At 46.0% G+C, this 19,735-nt stretch overlaps 1 protein-coding gene across 1 annotated transcript in view; it reads left to right on the forward strand.

The window, feature by feature from the left end:
- Positions 1-6,220: 6,220 nt before the first annotated feature.
- LOC142760402 (uncharacterized) overlaps positions 6,221-19,735 on the forward strand; it is a 104,678-nt gene continuing 91,163 nt past the window's right edge. The window contains 1 exon segment of the mRNA XM_075863589.1: positions 6,221-6,342. Coding sequence (XP_075719704.1) covers positions 6,240-6,342 — 103 coding nt within the window. The 5' untranslated portion in view covers positions 6,221-6,239.

Raw genomic sequence — 19,735 nt, forward strand, 5'->3', positions numbered from 1 at the left:
CCTTTTTTTTTTTTTTTAATGAAAAACGTTCCTTTCCATTACTCGTTACCGGTTCTCCATTTTAGATTTTTCCTTTTATTTATTCTTAAATTTTTTTCTTTATTTTTTTTTTCATTTTTTTTTAAAAACCGTCCATATAAGGCCTTATTCAGACGAACGGGATATATGTCCATCGCACGGACCTATATTAGTCCATATGCCGTGCAGACATGTGCGTGATTTTTACTCAGTGTGAGTCCGCTGAAAAAAGTCACGACATGTCCGTTCTTTGGGCGTTTTTCGCGCATCACGCACCCATTGAAGTCAAGTGGTGCGTGAAAACCACGCATGACACAAGGAAGCACCACCGGGCGACCAGCGTGATTCTCGGCAATAGCTGTGAAAAGGATGAATGAAAACAGAAAAGCACCACGTGCTTTTCTGTTTACAAACATCCAAACGGAGTGTCATAATGATGACGGCTGCACGAAAAGCACGCAGCCGCGCATCATATGCTGAGGCCACACAGAGCTGTTAAGTGCCTTTTGCGCAGGCAAAACGCCAAGTTTTTTGCGTGCGCAAAAAGCACACGCTTGTGTGAACCCAGCCTAACATAAAGTTGTTTTTTTTTGTTTTGTAAATATACAGTGCACAACCAACCAACAAAATGATACACAAATCACCAACTTTACATAAGGGAGGGAGGGAAAATACGGACAAGAGGCCATCCACTAAGGTAAGTGGCCCTATATACCCTACCCCATTACCCTAAACACACCCCTTCCCTGCCCTAATGCCCCTATCTATATCCCACTCACCCAACAAGGGAAGGGGAGGGAGACTACCCATACATTAACCCCTTACATGCAACAGTCCCTGGCTCAGTGGTTAAACACCTGTGAGCCTCCATGAAGGTTCGTATACGCACGAGTATGTATAGCAGCATGTATATGTATATATGTATGTATGTATGTGTGTGTGTGTGTGTGTGTGTGTGTGTGTGTGTGTATGAATATATACAGTATGTGTGTGTCTGAGTATATATTTTGGTTTTGTGTGTGTATGATATTATAATTGTAATGAGTAGGGTGTATTTACATTGTATCATTTGTATGTACGTTATATGGTGGGATTATTTACACAATATATAGCACATTTATTTGAGGGGAAGTTAAATATACATATCATAAATATATTTACAGTATATATGTTTTTTTGTGTATGTTTATTTGTATTTTGGGGTAAATATATTTTATTGATTAGCTTTTTTTTTTCTACGGGGGAAATGCAAATTCTCTCATTATATTTTGTGTGGTACATCGAATAATTTATCTTTGTTTTACAATTGTATAAGTATCTAATATGTATTTTTTTTTAAATTGAACGATTTTTAAATAATAAGAAAATGTTTTTAATGGAAAAAAAAGGGTTTAATTTATAAAAAAAATTTTGGACTTAGATGTGGTCTGCCAGATGTTTTGACCTACTATAAAGCAAATCATCTGTCTAGGTGGCTCTCCTTGGTCCATCGGGCGGTTGACTTCCCCCACACACAGCTGGAGAGACATTTATTAGACGAAGAAGGTCTCATACATCTTTGGTGGGTGGTTAAGCCTTGCCAACCACTTCGTAGCTTGACTACCAGGGGAACCATTGCAGTTTTCCAGGATTTTATGGCATTATCACATACTTACAGGTGCCCATCCTCACTTATGCCAATGAGTCCACTTCCGGCCTATGTCAAACAATACGATACACCTCTATTACTTCCCTGGTCTAAGCTCTCAAACTTTAATATATCTCCACATCTCAGGAACTTCACACAAATACTTACGTTGGGTTCCTTGTTACCTACGACAGGGACAAGTAGGAAACCTGCTCATGATGGAAATATATCCTTCAGGGGTTGATGTGGGCTAAGACGCTATGTGTCTTCAAACCAATCTTGATATTATAGACAAGCTCCCTAATCCTAGTTTATAGTTTATGTAAGATTCTTCCTTCAAACTAAAGTCCACAGGAGCACTCCAGTAGATAGATAACCCCCCGTATTTTCACAGTTAAAATAACATTTAATCACAAAATCCTCTTTATAATAAAGAGATTTGAACCCAGGGGTCTTTGGACCACATTTTGTTCTTCCATAATTCTTACACCCTGGGCAAGAAGCACACCAAGAAAAATCTCCTTTGTCTAAATGTTTATTCAAACTACTTTTCAAACAGCTCCGCACAATTTTTTCTTTCCCATTATTGGTCCTCCTAAAAATGAATTTAGGACAATCTGGTATTAAATGAAAAATCACTGGGTCATATTCCCAGTATATCCAAACTAACTGATTGACCAGGTTCACATATTTATTATATTTTGTCATAAAAGCAGTGACACCAGCAGCAATATACACATAGTAACACCAGCAGTAGTATACAAATAATAATACCAGCAGTAGTATACACATAGTGGCACCAGCAGTAATATACACATTATAGTACCAGCAGTAGTATACACATAGTAACACCAACAGTAGTATACACATAGTGACACAAGTAGTATATACATAGTGACACCAGCAGTAGTATATACATAGTGACACCAGTAGTATATACACATAGTGACACCAGCAGTAGTATACACATAGTGACACCAGTAGTAGTATACACATAGTGACACTAGCAGTAGTATACACTTAGTGGCACCAGCAGTAGTATATACATAGTGACACCAGTAGTAGTATACACATAGTATAGTATATACACATGTATATTCCAGCAGTAATTGTATACACATAGTGACACCAGCAGTATTATACACATTGTGACACCAGAAGTAGAATACACATAGTGACACCAATAGTAGTATACACATAGTGGTTCCAGCAGTAGTATACACATAGTGGCACCAGTAGTAGTATACACATAGTGACACCAGTAGTAGTATACACATAGTGACACTAGCAGTAGTATACACTTAGTGGCACCAGCAGTAGTATACACATAGTGACACCAGTAGTAGTATACACATAGTGACACCAGTAGTAGTATACACATACTGACAACAGCAGTAGTATACACATAGTGACAACAGCAGTAGTATACACATAGTAACACCAGCAGTAGTATAGAAATAATAATACCAGCAGTAGTAGTATACACATAGTGACACCAGTAGTAGTATACACATAGTGACAACAGCAATAGTATACACATAGTAACACCAGTAGTAGTATAGAAATAATAATATCAGCAGTAGTAGTATACACATAGTGACACCAGCAGTAGTATACACATAGTGACACTAGCAGTAGTATACACATAGTGGCACTAGCAGTAATATACACATTATAGTAGCAGCAGTAGTATACACATAATGACACCAGCAGTAGTATACACATAGCGATACCAGTAGTAGTATACACATAGTGACACCAGCAGTAGTATACACATAGTGGCACTAGCAGTAATATACACATTATAGTAGCAGCAGTAGTATACACATAGTGACACCAGCAGTAGTATACACATAGCGATACCAGTAGTAGTATACACATAGTGACACCAGCAGTAGTATACACATAGTGACACCAGTAGTAGTATACACATAGTGACACCAACAATAGTATACACATAGTGACACCAGCAGTAGTATTCACATAGTGACACAAGCAGTGGTATACACATATTCACATCAGTAGTATTATACACATAGTGACATCATATATAACCTAAAAGAAATGGATGCTGAGAGACAAGAAAATAATGAAAAATAGAAAAATACTTTATTACCTATACACGATACAATACAATGATTAAAAATGAAAAATCCATAGACCAAAAGTTAAAAAGAGACACTCAGCTGTATGTCTACCAGATGATCACAAATTACAAGTTTAAATACATGTTTACCCTTCAGAAGAGAATATATGTATAAACAGTGAGATGACCATGCGTGGATGTAACAGTATGTTACATGAGCACAATAGTTGTATAAAACATGCTAGTAGTAATCAAATAGTGTATTTTCAAATAGTATAAACGTGGTATAAACACCTCATGTAAATGTAGCATTTAAGCTATATAGACACCGTTAGTGTATGCCAAAATGCTGTTAAAGCATATATGCACTCAGTACAAGACAGTATTTAGTAGGCTATATCTAGAGTCAACGCCTTATAAGTACACAAGTGTAACAGTAAGCAACATGAGCATAATAAACATACAATTTGTCAAATATACACTGAAGGAAGAGAGTAAATAAGAAAGTTAATGAAGCATATCGTAGGGATATGACATACGCATAATGAATGCGGGAAGAACTACAACCGAGATCCACCCCAACGCGCCTTCCTCTAGTGACATCAGTAGTATATACATAGTGACAGCAGTAGTAGTATACACATAGTGACACCAGCAGTAGTATACACATAATGACACCAGTAGTAGTATACACATAGTGGCTCCAGCAGTAGTATACACATAGTGGCACCAGCAGTAGTATGCACAAAGTGACACAAGCAGTAGAATACACATAGTGACACCAACAGTAGTATACACATAGTGACACTAGCAGTAGTATACACATAGTGACACCAACAGTTGTATACCCATAGTGACACCAGCAGTAGTATACACATAGTCACACCAGCAGTAGTATACACATAGTGACACTAGCAGTAGAATACACATAGTGACACCAATAGTAGTATACACATAGTGACACCAGCAGTAGTATACACATAGTGACACCAGTAGTAGTATACACATAGTGACACCAGTAGTAGTATACACATAGTGACACCAATAGTAGTATACACATAGTGGCTCCAGCAGTAGTATACACATAGTGACACTAGCAGTAGAATACACATAGTGACACCAATAGTAGTATACACAAAGGGACACCAGCAGTAGTATACACATAGTGACACCAGCAGTAGCATACACATAGTGACACCAGCAGTAGTATACACATAGTGACACCAGCGGTAGTATACACATAATGACACCAGTAGTAGTATACACATAGTGACACCAGCAGTAGTATACACATAGTGACACCAGCAGTAGTATACACATAATTACACCAGCAGTAGTATACACATAGTGTCACTGAAAAGCTGTACCTCGCTGGTTGCTTATACAATATACTGTTGTCCCAATTCTATATACACACATATAGCAGCAGGGTGGCAGTGTTGACAGAGACAATTATTACCTCCATTATAATTCTACAAGGGAAATCACCCAGCTTTCCAGTGCTCCTGAAAGGGTAATCTAAATAATTATTCGGTGATAATTCCCTTTGCTATATTTCTGCAAAATTAGGAAAATAAATAAGTAATAACAACAAATGATAAATGTTGAAGACCAAACTGGGCATGTAGTATACCGATTGTTGTCCTAATGCCAATTGTATATATATAGTAAGTACAGAATTTATATACCTAGGGTGGCCTCTATTACATCTCTGCAGAGGTTGTTCCCTAGCTTTCCCACACTGATGAATTCCAAATTTGCCTAGTTAATGGCTCTGGAAACCTCTGATACCATTTTTATGTGATGCATGTATTCACTGTACATAGAATCTGCAGAACGCCGCTGTCAGCCGAACTCGTCAGTGACCTGGACTGGTGGCTCAGCTGATAGTTGCTCCTGTGTGTTCCTGACACCTCATCTAAGGGGAGATACACACGAACGTTGCGTTTTTGCGCGCGCAAACAACGCTGCGTTTTGCGCGCGCAAAAAACATTTGACAGCTGCGTGTGTCATCCGTGTCTGATGCGCGGCTGCGTGATTTTCGCGCAGCCGCCATCATAGAGATGAGGCTAGTCGACGCCCGTCACTGTCCAAGGTGCTGAAAGAGCTAGCTCTTTCAGCATCCTCGACAGTGAATGCCGAACACAATATCGAAAAAACAGTTGAAAAAAAAGAAAAAGTTCGTACTTACCGAGAACTTCCCGGCCGTTGCCTTGGTGACGCGTCCTTGGTGACGCGCCTCTCGACATCGGGCCCCACCTCCCTGGATGACGCGCCAGTCCATGTACCGCTGAAGCCTGTGCTTGGCCTGTGATTGGCTGGAGCTGTCACTTGGATTGAATTGTCATCCCGGGAGGTCAGACTAGACCGCGTCATTAAGTCTCTCCTGAAAAGTTTTACGCTTAAGATCTTCCACTATTTTTGTAACTCATGTTTGATCAACTCTATTTATATTTTATCAATGTCTGTTTGTAGTTGAGGTCGTCTGATTTGAACTCTGTATTCCAAATGTGGTCTGAACAGAGATCTACACAGTCGGAGTATTTAGAAGGACATAAGGATCTGTACAAGGATGTCATGATGGAAGACGACCAGCCTCTTACATCCCGAGGTAAGAAGAGACATATGATGTATTTATACTGTATATATTTAAAGCCAGGATCACACAGTTTTTATGCAGTTTTTGTGGCAGTTTTATGCTCCGTTTTTTTTCGTCAAACCCAGAATTGTATCCAAAAAGAAGGAAAGGTATAAAGAAAAGACTGATGCATCTCCTTTTGTTTTGCGCCATTTCTGTATTTGGCTAAAAGAACTGAGCCAAAAACTGCCAGCAAACTGTGTGTGTAATCCTGGCCATAAGGCCCTGTTCACACTGAGTTTTTTTGCAGGCAGAAAATTCTGCCTCAAAATTCTGTCTGGAATGTCGAGGCAGATTTAGATCTGCCTGCACTCCCTTTGCCACGTTTTTCGTCCGTGGACATTGGAGGTTAGAGAAGTAAATGCCCAAAGATAGAGCATGTTGCTCAGCCTCCCATTGAAATCAGAGGGAGGCATTTTTGGCAGTTTTTTGGCGCGTATCCCGACGCGGTTTCCGCATCAAATAACGTGTCAGAAAACTCTGTGTGAGCATACCCTAAAGAGTCTTGCTGCCCATAACTGTGGACACAGGCTGGTACTGGCAGTGATTTTTCTGCAGCATGTGCATGGATTTTTACAAACCACATTCAGGTGAGTGGGACTGTCATAGAAATATCTGCAACACATTAGCCATGTGTGTACATTCTCTTAGATAACCATTTACTAATCTGTGCTGCTCTTCTGATCTGTCCAACATGTGGATTGCAAAGTTCTACCATGTGGGAACAGAACACAACATGAGAATCGTGTGGTCAGCCGTTCTACAGGATCAGGGGAACATGACCGTGGGATAAACCGAGTACGGTTCTGTAAACCTTAAAACATTAACTGCGTGTGACATTCCCAACTCCTTTAAGCTACCCCTTTGCCTTTCTTCCACCAAATGATGACACTGAGGCCAAATTCAGACGAGCGCGTGCGTTTTGCGCACGCAAAAAACGTGGCGTTTTGTGCGCGCAAAAGGCACTTGACAGCTCCGTGTGTCAGCCCCTTATGATGCGTGGCTGCATGCTTTTCGCGCAGCCGCCATCATTATGACACTTCGTTTGGATGTTTGTAAACAGAAAAGCACGTGGTGCTTTTCTGTTTTCATTCATCTTTTTCACAGCTGTTGCGCGAATCACGTTCGTCCCACGGAAGTGCTTCCGTGTGGTGCGTGTGATTTTCACGCACCCATTGACTTCAATGGGTGCATGATGCTCGAAATACGCCCAAAGAACGGACATGTCGTGACTTTTTCGCAGCGGACTCACGCTGCGTAAAAATCACGCAACTGTCTGCACTGCCCCATAGACTAATATATGTCCGTGCGACGCGCGTGAAAATCACGCGCGTACACGGACGTATATCCCGTTCGTCTGAATAAGCCCTGAGACTTAGAGCTGGAATGAATTGGCCACAGCAGCAATTTTATTAACAAAAACAGAAAAACAACACATTAATAAATACCAGTAACAAATACCAAATAAATAACCATAACTTAAAGGGAATCTGTCAGCAGCATTTCACCTATTAAACCAGCAATACCTGGTGGTAGCGGGTGAAAAATTATTTCTATATAACCTATAATTGTCTTCTTAGTCGGCTCTGTAGCTTTAGTATTCAACTTTTTAGTGTTCCCACACCGTATGCTAATGAGCATAAAAGAGTCATATCTTCATTTGAAAAGAGTCAAATCTTCGTTTGAAAATAGTCATATCTTCATTCCTCAAGTCTTTCCGAGTTTACCACGCCTCCTTACTTTTGATTGAAAGCTCCTTGTCTTCCTTCAGCACACAAAATCCCGCGCTTCCTCTTCTGGTGTGTGCGCACAAAGGGACACCAGATTATTACGATAAAAGGCGCAAAATGTTTGCAGACCGTTATTTACAGTCGGAGGAGTTTAGGAGAGGGGATAACGGTTATGAACTTTTGATTTCAGCGGCCTGTGAGGGATAAGTAAAGTTCAACAGGTGAAATGCTGGTGACAGGTTCCCTTTAATAACCTTTACAAGAAAACCACCCCATACAAACATCATTCACGTGAAAACCGTACACCCCTATACCGAAAATTGGGAAGGTCCTTGGAGCTAATAAGAAGGATCTGGCGCCATTCTGCCCATATCTGCATTTTTACGCCCAGCCGTCCTGCAACAGGCTCAGGGGCACCATGCGAACTGCAGATGGCTAAAGCATTTCCATTTTGCTCCCCGGGACCCCACCCAGCAGGAGCCCATATAAGCCAGATACCCCACCATGTATAATCTGGGAGGGACCATCACCAGTATGAATCCCTCCCCCACCAATTCTAACCAACTCCAAGGACCCCCCAAAACTCGCCAGAACGAGCATACCTTGACTACTTCAAGTATGCAAGTTCCCCCTCAACAAAATGGCACGTTCGTTTCCCTCCTGAATCCGTAATGCCCACAGGTCAATTCCCACCGCAGTCAAATGCACCCCATCAGCCAGCCAATAATTGACCGTACCTTCCCCAAAATCATAATGTCTCACGAACACTTCACCATTCCTCACCACAAATGCAGACACAGCCCTGTTCACTTTCACATGAGCCCTGTTAATACCCACCACCGACCTCACCGATCTCCACGTTTGTCGATGCACCATCTCTGACGACACTATAGTTACCCGAAGGAAAACCGCCAACAACTACAGGAGATCGTATTTTATATCCCGGATTAATTCCCAAAACGGCCGTACCCCCAGATCATTCCCCCAATATGCAGAACTAATACATTAGGATCGCGGTCCAATGTCGCACAGCGATGAAACTCTGGCAGAACCCTCCCCCAAGACATACCACAGAAAACAAGCCAGCGCACGACAGCCGTCGATCTGGAAAACCCCAACTGCCACCCTTCTGGACGAATGTCGGCCCGCAATGTGCCCCAATGGACATAGGAATGCCCAAAAATCCAAACCACACACAGGGAGGGATCTGAAAGAAAAATCAGCATCCGTTAATATATATGCAATTAGAACACCAAATCATTGTCCCGCGCAATCCTAACTAAACCTAACACCACCCGCAACGACACCACCCTCTAAGATCAAACAAGATGGGGGCGAACATACAGCCTGAACCGGTGGGACTCCCACCTACCTATACGACGCACTGCATCAGGCCCAAGACCCCACCCTACCGCCTCCGTGGCGGCCCTATTCGAAACGAATGCGGTTAAAAAGCCTTCTCATCCAGACTCACGCATGACAAACATTTGCGGAACACCATGGTGAATTGATACCGCGACATAAACTTAGCATCTTCATGACATAACAAAGGCCTACCCCTAAACCGGCCATACCAGACTTAAGCCCCCAACAAGCGCACCGGACACATAACCACGCCCACGACCTCCTTCAACACCACTCGCCGCCCCTCCCCCTCTGATCCGTTTTTGAACGACGAATCCAAAACTCCACCCGATCCACCAAGTGCACCACATCATCCGACAACAACCACCCCCGGCCGCACCCTGCTGGGTGAAACCAATTTCCCTACCCGTAGCGTACCAAAAAAGGCCCAAGAAAACGCCAACTGAAATAACACAGATCCATACACCGACATGCACACCACAGTCGCTGCCATCCCCAATTTCTCCAACAGCCCAAAGGATACCGGGCGCCGCCTATCAGGCACCGTCCGCCCCCGTCTAAGCCCCCTCAGGGTCTGACCTACCAAAAATTCCTTTGTGGCGTCCCGTGAACCTCTCCATTTAAAACCAAATGCTAGGGCCGCCACAAAGCAATTAACCTTCGCCACCGACCAGCACGCAGCAGACACATGACCCAGAAATGCCAACAACGCCACCACTTGATCCCCATAAGAAACCACTCCATCCAACACATCCAGCCAAGTCTCCCATTCGTGCTAGGCCGTCTCATAAGCGGCCCACGTCCCCGGAGCCAATGAAGACCAGTCGATTCGCTCCCTCTAGACCAGCACCCATGTGAGCCCTATCGCATCTGCCTCCGGGACCAACTGCCGAAACCGATCCCACTGCAGGCGAGAAAGAGAATCCGCAATTGAGTTATCCACTTCCGGGAAGTGAACAGCTGTAAACCAAGCATGCACGCCCTGCCTTCTAACAACTTCAAATCCTCCAATTTCTCCTGGGGGAGCCTGCACTCCATGCTCTCGGAATCGTGATTCCCAAAATCACTATGACTGACCTCGGACCCTCCGTTTTGTCTGGCGCGAGGGGCACTCTAAAACGACCAGCCACCCACTCTGCTGTTGCCCACAAATTCCCGCAAACAGGTGAGCCCGCCGGCCCCACGCAAAGGAAATCATCTAAATAATGGATGACGGAGGCAACCCCCACCACCTCACAAATTACTCATTCCAAGAATGACCTGAAGGCTTCAAAATAGGCGCAGGAAATGGAGCAGCCCATCGGAAGACATCTGTCCACAAAAAACGAACCCTCCCACTAACAGCCCAACAACCGAACACTCTCAGGATGCACTGGAAGCAAACGAAAAGCTGACTCTATGTCGGTTTTTGCCATGAGAGCCCCCAGACCATACTGCCGAACCCACTCAACCGCCGCATCAAAGCACGTATAAACAACAACAAAGCGCTGGATCAATCCCATCATTCACCGAACCCCCCCTTGGATACGACAAATGATGTATTAACCGAAACTTATTGGGCTCTTTCTTAGGCACGACACCCAATGGAGAGACTACCGTATCAACGAAAGGAGGGGACAAAAAAGGACCAGCCATTCTCCCCAGCTGCACCTCCTTAATCAATTTCTCGGACACAACAGTCGGCTAATCGCACACAGATTTTAAATTACGTAACGAAAAAGGGACAACATCAGAAGGGGGGGATCCGGAAACCGACCCGAAACCCCCTCCAACAGACTCGCCTTCTCCTTATCCGGGTACCTATTTAGATACGGCAGCATCTCTTCCAACTTCACCGGCGTCACTCCCATGGCTACCTGCTGCGCTTCCTCTCCCCTTTCCTTTCTTAAAACATCTCGACGCGCCAAGGGATGCCCCACTACAGACCGAACAGGAGTGTTTAAATTTGCAGCCCGCTCCAAACTTAGACTGACCCTCATTGAGTTGCCAACAAAGGCCCGACCTACCCCCTGAGGAAGTACCTGACTGTCCCCCAGTCCCCTGCTGGCTATACTGGCTGGACCCCACAGCCCCCCTGGAAAGCACTCCCTCCCAAAACGCACCGGTGCCATAACCCTCAACCACAACCCAATATCCTTCTGGTCCCACCGTATATTCGGGCGAACCACCTTCCTTTGCCGGAACTGCTCAACATACCTACGCCATGTCATACCCCCATATACCCTATAAGCCTCCATAATGGCGTCCATATAACAAAAAAGGCCCGAGCAATTATCCGGCGCCTTCTCCCCAATCACACTCGCCGAGATGGCAAACACCTGCAACCAATTAGGATATGACGAAGGTATTAGCCGATACCTCCGTTTCTCCTCCTCCTTTTTGCTCTCAATCTGCTTGGGCTTATCTAGATTGAACTTCTCCAAGGGGAGCAGGGAAAAGATCTCTACATACTCATCCTTCCATATCTTTTCTTTAACTTCCGATTTTAAATGATCCCCCAACTGCCCCTCGAAACAAACACCTCCCCCCTTGGCTCTATCATCCACCCGCACCCGATCCACCTCCCCATCCTTTTCAGTCTGAATTGACACTGCCACACCCGCTTAACGAACCACTGACACACCCGCCACCACTGGGCTACCTCCCATACCCTGCGAAATCCCCCCACCACCGCCCCACGCAGGCACAGGCGTACCGTGAACCTCTCCATTTAAAACCAAATTCTAGGGCCGCCACAAAGCAATTAACCTTCGCCACCGACCAGCACGCAGCAGACACATGACCCAGAAATGCCAACAACGCCACCACTTAATCCCCATAAGAAACCACTCCATCCAACACATCCAGCCAAGCCTCCCATTCGTGCCCGGCCGTCTCATAAGCGGCCCACGTCCCCGGAGCCAATGAAGACCAGTCGATTCGCTCCCTCTAGACCAGCACCCATGTGAGCCCTATCGCATCTGCCTCTGGGACCAACTGCCGAAACCGATCCCACTGCAGGCGAGAAAGAGAATCCGCAATTGAGTTATCCACTCCCGGGAAGTGAACAGCTGTAACCCAAGCATTCAATGACAGACAAAGTAGCACTAACTGTCTTAACAAACAAACAACAGGGGGAGATGATGCCGAAATATTATTAATTGCCATCACCACCCCCATGTTATCTCAATGGAAACGTACCTTCTTATTCCTAAACCTGTCCCCCCAAATAGCCACCACCACCACAATAGAGAACAACTCAAAAAATGCCAGGTTATGTACTAAACCCACTTCCACCCACTTAACAGGCCATTGACCCACTTCCACTGCCCCCCGCAATAGGCCCTGTAGCCCACACTCCCTGAAGCATCCGTGAACAAATCCCAATCAACATTCTCATTCACCTTTGCCATGGTAATCGACCTCCCATTATACTGCCCCAGGAAGTCAAACCACACTCTCAGATCCTCCCGATGTTCCTCCCCCAACCAAATAAAATGATGAGGGGCCTTCAATCCCGCCGTAGCCCTCACCAAACATCTACAGATAACCTCCATAGGCATGATGCGGCAAGTGAAGTTAAGCTTTCCCAGGAGAGATTGCAAGTCCTGCAACTTAATCTTCCTCAAGTGGCACGCCCTGCCTTCTAACAACTTCAAATCCTCCAATTTCTCCTGGGGGAGCCTGCACTCCATGCTCTCGGAATCGTGATTCCCAAAAACACTATGACCGACCTCGGACCCTCCGTTTTGTCTGGCGCGAGGGGCACTCTAAAACGACCAGCCACCCACTCTGCCGTTGCCCACAAATTCCCGCAAACAGGTGAGCCCGCCGGCCCCACGCAAAGGAAATCATCTAAATAATGGATGATGAAGGCAACCCCCGCCACCTCACAAATTACTCATTTCAAGAATGACCTGAAGGCTTCAAAATAGGCGCAGGAAATGGAGCAGCCCATCAGAAGACATCTGTCCACAAAAAACGAACCCTCCCACTAACAGCCCAACAACTGAACACTCTCAGGATGCACTGGAAGCAAACGAAAAGCTGACTCTATGTCGGTTTTTGCCATGAGAGCCCCCAGACCATACTGCCGAACCCACTCAACCGCAGCATCAAAGCACGTATAAACAACAGAACAAAGCGCTGGATCAATCCCATCATTCACCGAACCCCCCCTTGGATACGACAAATGATGTATTAACCGAAACTTATTGGGCTCTTTCTTAGGCACGACACCCAATGGAGAGACTACCGTATCAATGAAAGGAGGGGACAAAAAAGGACCAGCCATTCTCCCCAGCTGCACCTCCTTAATCAATTTCTCGGACACAACCGTCGGCTAATCCCACACAGATTTTAAATTACGTAACGAAAAATGGACAACATCAGAAGGGGGGGATCCGGAAACCGATCCGAAACCCCCCTGCAACAGACTCGCCTTCTCCTTATCCGGGTACCTATTTAGATACGGCAGCATCTCATCCAACTTCACCGGCGTCACTACCAAGGCTACCTGCTGCGCTTCCTCTCCCCTTTCCTTTCTTAAAACATCTCGACGCGCCAAGGGATGCCCCACCACAGACCGAACAGGAGTGCTTAAATTTGCAGCCCGCTCCAAATTTAGACTGACCCTCATTGAGTTGCCAACAAAGGCCCGACCTACCCCCTGAGGAAGTACCTGACTGTCCCCCAGTCCCCTGCTGGCTATACTGGCTGGACCCCGCGGCCCCCCCTGGAAAGCCCTCCCTCCCAAAACGTACCGGTGCCATAACCCTCAACCACAACCCAATATCCTTCTGGTCCCACCGTATATTCGGGCGAACCACCTTCCTTTGCCGGAACTGCTCAACATACCTACGCCATGTCATACCCCCATATACCCTATAAGCCTCCCTAATGGCGTCCATATAACAAAAAAGGCCAGAGCAATTATCCGGCACCTTCTCCCCAATCACACTCGCCGAGATGGCAAACACCTGCAACCAATTAGGAAATGTCTAAGGTATCAGCCGATACCTCCGTTTCTCCAACTCCTTTTTGCTCTCAATCCGCTTGGGCTTATCTAGATTGAACTTCTCCAAGGGGAGCAGGAAAAAGATCTCTACATACTCATCCTTCCATATCTTTTCTTTAACTTCCGATTTTAAATGATCCCCCAACTGCCCCTCGAAACAAACACCTCCCCCCTTGGCTCTATCATCCACCCGCACCCGATCCACCTCCCCATCCTTTTCAGTCTGAATTGACACTGCCACACCCGCTTAACGAACCACCAACACACCCACCACCACTGGGCTACCTCCCATACCCTGCGAAATCCCCCCACCACCGCCCCACGCAGCCACAGGGGACGGCTCCCCCAAAAAACCTACTTTCTCGCACCGTGACAGCAACTCCTGCAAACTACCCAATAACCCCCACACTACTAACCCATCCCCCGATCCTACCCCAGTACAACCTCACTCAACCACCCCGCCACCCACAGATACACCCCCCGAACTCGGGGACCTAAAAATGGCAGGGGTGGGAAAGATAAAGACATAGACTCACCGGGCTGCGCAGGAGCTGTGATCCCACCAGCCGGAAGACCCGGTTCATCCAGCCGTCTCGCACGATGGCCTCCATCTTCCTCCTGAATCCGCGATGACGACGAACCTGGAGGGCAACGCATGTTACCCTCCACCCCAGGCAAGATCTCCACCACCGTCAAAGCCCTGGAAGGCCGTCGACTATCTGCCACACAGCCAGCGGGATGCCGCCCACCGCCGATACCCCGCACGACCACCGACCGTGGCCGCCTCCCAGTATTCGGACGTCCATCTTGTGCACAGGTGGGCCGCCTGACTGGACCATCGCCAGGCCTGCCCACCGCCGATCCAGGAGAGACTGACCTAGAGCCAGGTGGCGTCCCCCGCCTCATGGGGACCGAACCACCTGCTACCGATGGATCCGGCCGGGAAGCAGGATTCCTGCTAGACCGGGGCCTGCGGCCTGCAGGTGAGGGCCCAGCCCCCGGGTCTCCAGGGTCCCTGGAGGGGCTCCCAACTCTGCGCCAGACCTGGGGAGTAACATCCAGGCTCAAACGGGAAGGGCGCCGTGCCCTCCTCGACCAACGCTGCCGCCCACCCTGAGGAATGCAATCCTGAAAACCCCCCACAATCTCCTACTCCCCTGCCTCCAAATCACTAACAGGCCAACCCGCAGGACCGGGTGAGCCAGGCCCAGCCAGGCCATCAACTAGACCGGCGAGCTGGGTCCTCAGCCAATCATACCCAGGCTCGCCGGCCACAGAACGCAGCTGGTCCAGGATTACCTGGATGGCCATGGAGGCACGGAGATGCGGGGAGGACGGAGAGAGCAGAGGACACAACTGCTCCTCACTGTGTTTCTGGACAGACTGGCGCTCAAACCAGAGCGCCGCCTGTCCGCCTTGTGTCACAAGCTCCTCCCATTTCTGTTTCCCCCGGTCATGTGGCCTCCTCTTACGCCTGGGGCTCAGCTCCGGCCGTTGTGTTTTACTCTAGTCTGCTCTTCTGCACATGGATAAGAAGTTCTAGACACTTAAAAATTCTGCACTTTCAAGCTAAAAAAAATTTAAAATAACTACTATCCATATCCCATAAAATTACATATTAATGGTAAACAGGGGGGTCCCCAGCTTAATACCCCCCTTTTTTAGTCAGAGCAGAGTGCTTCTTTATCGACTTAACAGTCACATTTAAATTGGAAAAACCGTCCTCAAAGTGTCACTTTTTATTGTAGATATTTACTTTACATCTTCAATAGATTTAGTTGGTGCATAATTTTGGTCCCTTTATATTAACCCCTCAATGATGTTGCTGATTTTGACCTGAAAAAACTGAAAATGTTTGCTTCCCGCATTTGTTACATAGTTAGTTACTTAAGATGAAAAAATACACATTTACATGAAGTTTAACCTTTCTCAACCATTTTACAAGGAATATGTATATAGCATCAGGGCCGGCGTCAGCAACCGGTGAACCCGGGCAAGTGCCGGGGCCCACTACCCTTCGGGGGGCCCACTCGACCGCCGGGTGCTGACGCTGCCATCATGACTCCTCCGGGAGTGGAATCCCTGGCCAGAGCGCTGCTGACACTCTTGCCCGGGATTCTGCTTCTAGAGGGAGCCCCTATCTAGGAGGGGGCGTAGAAACTGCTGCAGCAGCCACTATGGGTTACCCATACCCAGTGGCCCCGCTAGCAGCCACTATGGCTGCTACAGTGGTAGCGACGCCATATTCAATAGAATCTGCGTCCGTAGGATGCAGATACTATTGAACACTATGGCAGAGCAGGGAGGTAGCTTCCTACTCTGCCATTTACTAGGCTACAGACTCCCAGGCAGAGTGCTAGTAGCGCTCTTCCCGGGACTCCGGCTCTGGTGTCGCCCCTGAGATCATTGTCCATATATGGACAGTGATGCATGGAAGAGAGGAGGAGTCCTAGGCAGAGCGCTAGAAATGGCTCTGCTCCAGGACTCCCTCTCTGGGGAAGCCCCTGACATCACTGTCCATATATGGACAGTGATGTCAGGAGCAGAGCAGTGTCCCAGGACGAATACTAGTAGTAATACTAGTAATACAAGTAGCGCTCTGCCTGGGACGTTGGTTCTGGGATTGCCCCTGACATCACTATCCATAAATGGACATGGATGTCAGGGGCTTCCCCAAAGACGGAGTATCGGGTGCTTTACTAGCGCTCTGCCCGGGACTTCAGCTCTGCTCCGGACATCCCTATCCATATATGAACAGTGATGTCAGGAGCAGAGCAGGAGTTTCAGGCAGATTGCTAGTATTGCTCTTCCCGGGACTCTGGCTCTGGGGTTGCCCCCTGACATCACAGTCCATATATGGACAGTGACGTCAGGGGCTCGTCCTGAAGCGTAATCCCCGGCCAGAGCATCGGCAGTGCTCTGGTTGGGGATTCCACTCCTAGAGGGAGCCCCAAAAGTGCTACCTACAGGGGGGGGGGCTGTGTGGCACTACCTGGGAGGGAGGCTGTGTGGCACTACCTGGAAGGGGGGCTGTATGGCACTTTACTGCCTCCTTCAGTTCCCCGGAAAAAGGGCCCACTAAGGCTGTGTCGTCCAAGGCCCACCTAAACCTGGAGCCGGCCCTGTGTAGCATCCAATTTATTATAATATAATTAATATAATGCATGCATTTTTAATTGAAAGGGGTTATTTGGAATATAAGGACATAAAATATATAGAAATATTTATATGTAGGTTCCTCCGATCCCGGACATTAGAACAAGAGCCAGATAGTTTTTACACAGCAAAGCACCTGCTCCAGGGCAGTGTGGGACACCCGTGCAGGGCTATTTCTACAGAATAAGGCCCCTTTACCGCCATCGAAAAACTGAGTAGGTACCTTTAGAAATATGGTTATAAATGCTATTGGGTTTAGTAACTCCCAATACCCAAGAGGAAGAATTAGGTCCTAAGGTAGCTAGTACTACATCAGTACCCGGGATATGAAAAGCCGGGTTGGCCAACTTTAGCCCCCGGAATAATGAACTGTCTTATAGTACGTATGAATGACTGGGAGACCGAACACCCTGTGGCTTTTTCAATATGAGTTTATTGTAAGCCAAAAGGGGTTTCTTATGATAGGAATAAAATACAGACTTAACCTGGGTGAAAAACACGTGTGTTAAGTCTATATGAACCATCTGTAGCACATAAAGTACCAGGGGTAGAAAAAACGTTTTCAATAGGTTTTTCCTCCCCATCCAGAAAACATATGGCAGTGACAGGGAAGTCAATTGTTTATAAATTTTTAATAACAAAGTGTGGTAGTTGCCAATATATTCAGGATCTTTGGTGAAGATAAATACCTAGATATTTTATTTGTTTAGATATAGAAATATTTATATGTAGGTTCCTCCGATCCCGGACATTAGAACAAGAGCCAGATAGTTATTACACAGCAAAGCACCTGCTCCATTTTTAATAACAAAGTGTGGTAGTTGCCAATATATTCAGGATCTTTGGGAAGATAAATACCTAGATATTTTATTTGTTTAGATATAGAAATATTTATATGTAGGTTCCTCCGATCCCGGACATTAGAACAAGAGCCAGATAGTTATTACACAGCAAAGCACCTGCTCCAGGGCAGTGTGGGACACCCATGCAGAGCTATTTCTACAGAATAAGGCCCCTTTACCGCCATCGAAAAACTGAGTAGGTACCTTTAGAAATATGGTTATAAATGCTATTGGGTTTTTCCTCCGCATCCAGAAAACATATGGCAGTGACAGGGAAGTCAATTGTTTATGAATTTTTAATAACAAAGTGTGGTAGTTGCCACTATATTCAGGATCTTTGGGAAGATAAATACCTAGATATTTTATTTGTTTAGATTACAAGTGAAAAGGCAATTTTTTTTGTAGTTCTCGTATTAAAGTACAGGGGTCTGAAATATTTAATGTTTCAGATTTAGCTTAGTTAATCCTAAAATTAGAATGACTCCCAAGTTGCTCAGATACCTCCAGTATATGGGGAAAGGCTTGAGTGGAGTTTATTATCATGAGGAGTAAGTCATCTGCAAAAGCCGGAGATAGGTGAGTATTTTTCCTGACAGTAATGCCATCTATGATAGGGGGTTCCCCAAGTTACTGGAGTAATGTCTTCATTACTAACACAAAGAGAGTCGGGGACAGGGGGAAAACCTGCAGTGAGAAAATAGAGGTGATAAACTCTGTAGGAAAGCCAAATTTATGTAGGTCCGTCTCTATATAGAGCCAGTCAATTCAAACAAAAGCCTTCTCAGCATCCGTGCCGAGAAGGACTAATGGAATGTTTTTGGTAGATGCATTGTGAATAGCATGGAGCAATTTTCTGGAATATGCTTGCCTTCCCTACCCAGTACGAACCCATTTTGCTCTGAGTTGATCAAATGTGGGAGAAAAGTGCTTATGCATTTGGCTAGCAATTTCACCTAAATCCTCACATCTACATTTAGTAAGGAAATGGGACGATAACTGCTACAATACTCTAGGTCTTTCCCCTCTGTAGGAAGGAAATTATTATGGGCTTCCAACGCCTGCTTGGGAAGAGGAGTCCCTTTGGCCAAGTAAAAGCAGCATTAAATATGACAGAAGAGTTAGTACAAACTTCTTATATTATCCCGTCGGTAGACTGTCGAGGACTAGGCTCATCCACTGAGGCATCAAAATGACAATATAAGTTACCTCTTGGGGAGAGATTGGGACTAGTAATATATCAATGTGGGAAGGCAGAAGATGAGGAAGGTTAATGGAGT

This window comes from Rhinoderma darwinii, chromosome 4 (genome assembly GCF_050947455.1).
Source record: "Rhinoderma darwinii isolate aRhiDar2 chromosome 4, aRhiDar2.hap1, whole genome shotgun sequence".
In the NCBI taxonomy this organism is placed as follows: Eukaryota; Metazoa; Chordata; class Amphibia; order Anura; family Rhinodermatidae; genus Rhinoderma; species Rhinoderma darwinii.